This window comes from Phragmites australis, chromosome 22 (genome assembly GCF_958298935.1).
Source record: "Phragmites australis chromosome 22, lpPhrAust1.1, whole genome shotgun sequence".
Lineage (NCBI taxonomy): Eukaryota > Viridiplantae > Streptophyta > Magnoliopsida > Poales > Poaceae > Phragmites > Phragmites australis.
The window spans coordinates 19,614,112-19,622,581 of NC_084942.1; the positions used below are offsets into that span (position 1 = coordinate 19,614,112).

Here is an 8,470-nt window from a genome sequence, read left to right on the forward strand (position 1 = left end):
AATAATCATACAAAATCTAGTAAACTCTAATTATAGGCTTCCATTTTAGACAAGCATGCATGAAGGGTAAACAACTAACATAAATATCCTAAAATAGGTATAAGATGTTCAAGGACACTTGCCTGGTTGCTGCTCAGTGATCTTCGTAAACTCGGTTCTGGCATAACCCGAAGTCTTGACTTTGCAGATCATCGATTTCCGAACTGTTGCTCTTGGAGATCCTCGTATTGCTTCGGAACGTAGTCGTCTATTCGCAGGAACAACCGACAAAAGAGAAAACACAAATAACTAAGAACAATACATCAAAAGAGGCATCACATCATAAAAAAAACTCTATGGTTGGATAGGATACGAGATTTAGGTGAATTCATAGAGTGTTGCTTGGATTTGAATGAAATTCACCGAACAAGATTTGAATAGATGATTTTATTTGAATAATAAGGGCTGGAACAGAATTAACTATAGAAGGCAGGGGCTAAAACATCCTAAACAGGAAAGTAAAGATACAAATAAAGTATCTCCGGAGTGGTTATTTAGGATTCTCACCAAGAGAGCGAGATCAGAGAGCAGAGTAGGGGAGTTTGGCATGGAGGAGTCGGCCGACGGTGGGCTCTCGGTATCGCCGGTGAGGGAAAAGGCCTGGGGTTGACGGAGATGGTGCAGATGGGGTCGCATCGTAGCCATGAACTCTATGGTTGGATAGGATACTAAAACAATACAGGCCTGGGGTTGACGGAGATGGTGCAGACGGGTCGCATCGCAGCCCAGGCCCAAGTTGTGATCTGATTGCACGACGCTAAATCACAGGCCTGTGTTCCGAGGATGATATCTTCTTTGTACGGACGCCAAATTTGACGTTTCTGGACTCTAAATTATAGTACTCTAAAAGATCTACAACTTTAGTATTCATTGAAACTTCTGAAAACGTCATCTTGATTTTTAAAAATACACCACAAGATAAACTGTTTGAGCTCAGATTTATCTACGCAGCACTGATTTTGGGGGCCATAACTCCTAGGTCCATTATCCAAAATGGGACTTCCATAGGTTCAAATCGAAGCTCTCGACGAGACCTACAACTTTGGTATTGTCAATATTTGCATTTGAGGTCATATTAAACTCCGAAACTACGTGAGAAGATGAGGTTGGTGACGAGGAGTAACTGGTAGCCGGCTTCAATTGCCATTATGGCCATTAAAGTGGCGGTTTCCACTATGAATTGCTAGAAATTGAAAGAGGATGAATTGATGTCAATGTGTCTTGATTGAGCACTAACTCGAGCTTTGTTGGCCGGCCTTGGCTGCCAGGTGAAAGGACAGCATCGTTTGGAAGTGGATGAAACGATCAGGTAATTGCACATGCAAGAGAATTGGTTTGGGCTGGCTTTAGCGCACATGTGTGCTGTCATGCTAGCAATCCAACGCATTGCAAGGTTGATGGCTTGATCCTGGTTTGGAGCCACATGCTAGAGAGAAAAACATTGAGGAAAAGCAATGCATGCTGAATTAGATCAAAATGATGTGAGATGAGATTGTTCACGGAGGATTTTTGGATAATATGGGAAAAATAGAACAAGAATTTATCCAACTTTGAAATTTCTTAACCTATTCTAATATTTTATAAATACATTTTCATCACACAAAACAAATTCTTTTTAAACTCTAAACAAAATTTTGAAAAAGCATTCAAATTTCAGGGAAATATTATATTATTGTTTTAAAATGCTCACAACCTAAAATAGGAATTTTAGGGTGTGACAAGTACGGTGCAATATGGGACAGGCTCATGGAAGACGTGAAGGAGAAGAAGAAACAACATCTCTCCAAAATTAAGGAATTGGAAAATGTAGTGCGCCTTGCGCAACTTGAGCTCTCCATGGAACAAGAGTGTGAGTCAGTCATAGCAAACTCACATGACCAAGATGATGGGTGAAGCTTCAGAGGCCGTCTCCAGTTTTGACGAGCTATTAGCGCAGGGCAACACTTGCTTAGAGAGCATCAGAGCTAGCATCCAAGAAGAAGGAAGTCAAAGAAGCTCTAACCTTCCATTAGAGCTGTGCCTCCAGCTTAAATTCGTGGAGTCTTGTGAAATAGCAAGAACTGAGGAGTAATAGCATCATTTGTAATCATAGGGGCAGCTCGTATGCATCCATATAATAGTCCTAATTTTGCTTAGTCCCACCGGGCGTGCCATTTGTTTTGTTGGCTTTCCTTTATCACTGGGCTATGAGGTAACCAAGAGTAAGGCTGCAGGAGGACTCAACTTGTGGGACAATGAACAGGGGCGAAGCTAGAGCATGAACCACCTGAGTGCACACTTTAACGTATATATGATAATAAAAATTTAACATAATGTATAAATAACAAAGAAGTAACGATAGAAATGCTTACCAAAATGAAGGATCCCATAACATTTGTTATAATAGCATAATAAAGGTAAATAACGCCGAAATCATGAACAATATACGATCGGCATTAGCAAAATACACTATTCAACCTCAATGGCCTACAAAATATGTAAAAAACATGACTTAACATTTTTGAATGAGAAACTAAATTAAAAAGATCAAATAAAAATAATGCATTACCTTCTAATATTTACGTTCTTTCAACGCCTTGAAACGACGAACCACAACATCATTTGTAATTTTTTGAATTTCTTGTTTCTCCACATAGCAAATGAGGCTATTGCTCATGTATTCATCACCAATAAGATTGCGCAAATATGTTTTCACAATTTTCATGGCCGAAAAATATCTCTCAACTGTAGCAGTGGCGACAGGCAATACAAGTACTAACTTCAAGAGCCGATAAACCAAAGGATAGCAAATATGTTTTCTCATCTCTACTATTTTTTTTTGAAAGCTCAGCAATAGTTTGTATGTTGGAGAATCTATCATCTTCCCGCACATCAGCAATGTAAAGAGAAAGAAGATGGTTAAGTTCCCTCAATTCTCCAGAATCAAAATCATTGGGATATAATTTAGCTAGGTTTATCAAACTCTCCACATTGAAATCATGAAATGAATCTCTTAGATTGAAAGCAGCCGAACAAATAAGCAGTTGAGAGGTTGTCTCATTGAAACAACTATCAAGCTCTAGAAGTAGCCAATCAAGAACGTCATTAAAGCAATCAACTTCAAAATGATGTTTGTTGGTAATTCCAGATTTTTGCCTTGGCTTCTTTGGATTAATATATGCCTCATCCATTTCCAACTTGGAAATATCATGCTTGTCACAAAATGCATACACTTCACCTAAGACTTTCTCCCACCCGTCTCTTCTAAGTTCATCCAAATAGCTTCTAGTTGCTTTCACACAGTTAATAGCATTCACAATATCTTGATCTTTCTGTTGCAATGCAATTGATAAGGTATTTTTGATCATTAAAATAGTCAACATGAGATGTAAATAGAAGACAAATGCAAAAGACTAGAAGTACACTTGAAGACCACATGCTTATTCTATATTTTTTCCATCCCTGTCTTCTGTCTCCACAAATTCTAGCACTTTGACAATTGTTGGGAACAAGTCAACTAAACTTTTAAGACATTTATAATGAGAACTCCAACGAGTATCTCCAGGTCTTTGAAGATATTGCTCTTGATTTAATCCTGTCCCGGTTTTAAGCAACCCACAACCTAAGGTCTTACGCATTTCTTCAAGATTGAAATCTCGAACCATATCCCTTCTCTTTGAAGATCCACCCACCACATTCAACAAGGTAGAAATCATACTAAAAAAATTACCAATGCTTGTATGCTTTCTAACGACAGCCATAACTACTAGTTGAAGTTGATGAGCAAAGCAATGCACATAATATGCAGTATTACTTTCTCTCATGATCAATGATTGCAATCCATTGAACTCACCTCGCATGTTGCTGGCACCATCATATCCCTGGCCTCTTACTTGTTTCAAGCTCAACTTAAATTTTGCAAATAAATAATCAATACATGACTTGAGGTTGGAAGAAGTTGTCTCTTTCACATGAACAAGGCCAACAAAACTCTCTTTCACAAGTCCACAATTATCAATATATCTCAAGATCACAACCATTTGTTCTTTGCAAGAGACATCTCTGGACTCATCAACTAGCAAGCAAAACATATCATGACCAATATCTCCAATGATGGAATGCAAAATCTCATATGCAAAACATTTAACAATGTCCTTTTGGATATCAGAAGACACCATGAGACTATTATCTGTAGCATCAATTGTCAATACCTTGGCTAAAGCTGCATTCTGTTCTGTTAAGCAAGCAATAAAGTTCCCTGAAGTTTCCTTTGTTGTAGGATTTATTTGACTTACCATGGCCCCTAAAAGGCAATCCTTGCTTCAGTAGCAATCTGGAGGTATCAATTGCGCCATTAAGTCGAACAAAATATGCATTCTTAGAAGATTCACTCTGTATTTGAATAGCAACATCAATATGTTGTTCTCTTTGCAACAAAGCATCATAATTTTTTAATGCTATATTATGAGTGCTGCCAACACCACCTACATGATCTTTTAGTCTATCTTTATTATGCCAACTATTCCAACCATCTACAACAAAAGATTTATATCCGGCCTCCTTCTTAGTGCAGTCTCTCATCAAGAAACAAGTAAAGCAGTAGGCTCTATCCTTGGATTCGCTATATTCAAGCCAACTTCCAAACTCATCAAACCATTCAGGATTAAACCTTATTTTTTTTTCCCCAATCCGAGTCCATGGAAAATCAAGAGTACGAGGTTGATAAGGCCCATTTTGTAAGTACCTTCTTCTTACCACTTCTCTGATATTAGGATGGTAAGTAGTTATTTCTTTCCTTTTGCCTGTATCAAATTGGATCTCCTCTTCCCAATTGATATCTTGTGGAGCTAAATTCATAGCATCGGTATCTTGTTGACGAGAATTCCCAACATTAGTAGTATCGTCTGGCGTTTTCCTTTTCAACCATCTTTCCATAAGTTTACTTGTCATCACACATTATTCAAAAACTCAATTACATTATTCAACATAAAAAAAATAAATTGATCAAGCATCCATAAGAATTAAGCAGATAAGCTTACTTGACATTTTTGTATAACTGTAATGAGTTCAGTTCTCAAAGGAGTCAAAAGTCCCAATTCCTCTCCTCCAGTCCTTTCTTTGCAATTTGCAAATCCCCCATTTCAAACTCCTAGATCACACAAAAAGTACAGTGATCAAAATCACAATATAACTAAATTAAACGCATTCCTCTAATGTTGAAGCAATTGAACATTTAGGGCAATTTTCGATCAACATAATTCAGGGCAGTTTGTAACATGGAGCATCCTACCAAAATCTTGAAGCAATTGACAACTAATAAGCCAAAACTGACAAATAGGAAAAGAAAAAAAAAATCCACCCACCACCTTTGCGCATGGGTGTTCCTTGGAGGCAAGCAGCTGGTACCTTGCTTCTTGTCCGCTTGAAGAACCGTGTGGACTCACGATCGCTGACTCGCTGTGGACCTCTCCGGTGGCTCGGAGGTAAGCGAATCTAAAGAAATCGAACCATCTAATAAAGAAAAGAAGAAAGGAACAATTTAATTCATCCGAGCAAGCTAGAAACAACAAAAGAATGAACCAATCCGCAATTTCGCATCCGCGTACATACGGACGACCGCCCGGCGCCCGCCCACCCGCCGCTGCCATCCATGATCCATACAAGAGAAAAGCTAGACTACCTTGGTCCTTGGAGGCTTGGAGCCGGCGTCCCTGCTGCCTGGTGCCCGCAGTTTTTTTGTGAAGGACCGAGCTCCTCGTGCGGCGAGGGGGAGGCGAAGAGTCTAGAGAAGGCAAGGAGAACCATTGCGGGCCGTGCACCAGGCTGGCTGGGCTGCACGCTTGGGCTGGTTGCTGGCAGACCTGGTGCACATCCTTGAGCAGACCTAGTGCACAAGTGGTGAAACATAGGTACAAGTAACTGAAAAAAAGTTTGGACCCTAGTGCCGGTGCACCACGGTCGGCCCACTGGGCTTCACCCCTGACGATGAATGGTTGTGACCAAAGCTATTTCCCTTGAGATCATCATTAGAAGTGACTTGCATGTTTTCGTGTGGTTGTTCTGAAGACGGTGGAGACCTTCTTGAACTATCTCTTCTGCTGGAGCACGCTGCCAACCCTGCACCCCTCGAGAGACATTAGGCGTGGCTGATATAGATAATTGTTTTCATGGGGTTAAAGGCTATAGGAATGCCTCAATTTTGTTGCAAGGGTGGTGGAAGGTGATCTCCCTCCGGTCAATCTGGAGATTTCATAAACCTGTCCTTGTTGTATTGCATAGACTCCTTTTAATTCCTTGAATTTCCATCATAAAATTGACGCACTTTCATCCAGATTGCGTATATGATCACACATACTTCCATGAGACATGCTTTGTCTTTTGTTGGTCCATTTTGACATCGTCTCGGTTGAGACTTGAGTGCTTTCCGTACTTCAACTGTAAGACCTTTGAGATCCCACCATCCACACTTTCTGAACTAAACCTTGCGGGCATAGTCTCTCTTTTTTTAAGGACCCTTGCTTATAGCTCGCCGGGGTGGCAAGAGCTACACACTAAGCTATAACTTATGTTAAGTCAGGTAGCCCTCTCTTGCTCTTCTTCCTATAGGTTTTTCCCCGGGGCTTAATGTCTCTCTTGAACGAATGAGAAGGAAAACAAGGTGAACAATGGCTTGTCGCTTTAGATCCAATTCAAGTCAATCCCTAACGCCTTGGTCCTAAAACATGTGACTGTGTGCTTGTGTAGTGTGTCGATTGTGAACAACCACTCATCATACTCTTGCTAAGTCTTCCAGCAGCCAAACCTAAAGCCACCGGCCAAGTGCAACGTAGGAAAGCCTATTTATTGTTGGGTGTATATGGACACCCATGGAGTTTTGTCATGGAAGCAAAAGAAAACCCATTTTTCATGTTGTAGTCCAAGGGGTTAATGCAACCAAAAGAAAGAAAGAAAAACAACTTTATGCGAAGTACTTCTTAAGATACCGGCCATTAATAGGAGGCATTGGCCGTAATCCTTCCTGATCGATGAGTTGATAAGCGCCTCCATCATAAACCTGTTCAATAGTATAAGACCCTTCCCATTTCGGCTAGAACTTGCCCCGAGCCTTTCCTTTGAGCACAATAAGGTGGCGGAGTACAAGTACCAGCTCCTCCTTTCTAAATACTCGTGTCCTTACAAGCTTATCATAAGCTCGTACCATATTCTTACGGTATAACTCTAGGCTTTGTAATGCGTTCAGTCGAACCTCTTCGACAACATTCAGTTCTTGATACCGCAATAAAATTTGTTCATCTTTAGTCAGTTCATCATGTATCGCCACACGAAGAGATGGGATCTCAATTTCGAGTGGTAAGACAGCTTCACTACCAAAAACTAAAGCATATGGTGTGGCTTGTGTGGGTGTGCGTACTGTAACACGATACGCCCACAAAGCTTCATACACCCGATCATGCCAATCTCTTTTATTTCTAGCAATGGTCTTTTTTAACACTTTTCTGAGGGTCTTATTGAATGCTTCAATCATCCCATTGGCTTGTGGGTAGTATCCAGTAGTAAAATTCCATTGTATCTTAAATTTCACGGCAAATTGAGTCATCTTATGTGACTTGAAGGCAAGGCCATTATCAGAAGTAATACGATGTGGAACACTGAAGCGATAGATGATATTTTGCTCTAGAAAATTAATAACATTGCTTGTCTTTACTTCCTGTAGTGGCACTGCTTCGGCCCATCTAGAGAGATAATCAGTGGTCACCAAAATGAATCGATGTCCCCTAGCTAAAGGGGGATCACAAGGGCCTATCACATCAATGCCCCAAGCATCAAATGGCCATGATGGTATAGTTGGATGGAGTGGAACAGGGGGTCGGTGCTTGAAGTCGCCATGTATCTGGCAAAGATGGCATGACCGAGCGATGTTCAAACAATCAATCATAATTCCTGGCCAATAATACCCAGCCAGTTTAATGCTATGGCACATTTTTGCGCCACATTAGTGGCCACCACATACCCCAGAATGCACCTCTTTTAGTATTTGATCAGCCTCGCTTTGGGAAACACATCAAAGAAGAAGCTCATCGAAAGATCTCCTATATAAAATCCCAGCCTTAAGTAAATAAGAAGGAGCTTGACGTAAAAAATGACGCCTAGTTACAGGATCACTTGGCAGATTGGCATTATTAAAATAGTCTAAGAATGGCTTCCGCCAATCATCTTGTTCAACATTGGCCACGAGTATAGTATTCACCTCATATTTGTTTGGAATAAGCTCTAACACTGTAGGTAGTAGCCATCTTTCTTCCACCCTAACCTGTATAGGTTCACTATCAAGGAAAACAAGTGTTGTTGCCAATTTAGCTAAAGCATCAGCTGATGCTTTTCGCCCCTTGGAATGTGATCCACCTGAATATTTTCAAACTTTTCCAACAACTTTTGTGCAACCTCACAGTAA

At 40.4% G+C, this 8,470-nt stretch overlaps 1 protein-coding gene across 1 annotated transcript; it reads right to left on the minus strand.

Moving 5' to 3' along the window:
• Positions 1-3,061: 3,061 nt before the first annotated feature.
• On the minus strand, positions 3,062-4,962 carry LOC133905119 (uncharacterized). Its single transcript, XM_062346832.1, has one exon. It carries the CDS (start codon positions 4,314-4,316, stop codon positions 3,459-3,461), a length of 858 nt encoding a protein of 285 aa, XP_062202816.1. The 5' UTR covers positions 4,317-4,962; the 3' UTR covers positions 3,062-3,458.
• Between the last annotated feature and the right edge of the window lie 3,508 nt (positions 4,963-8,470).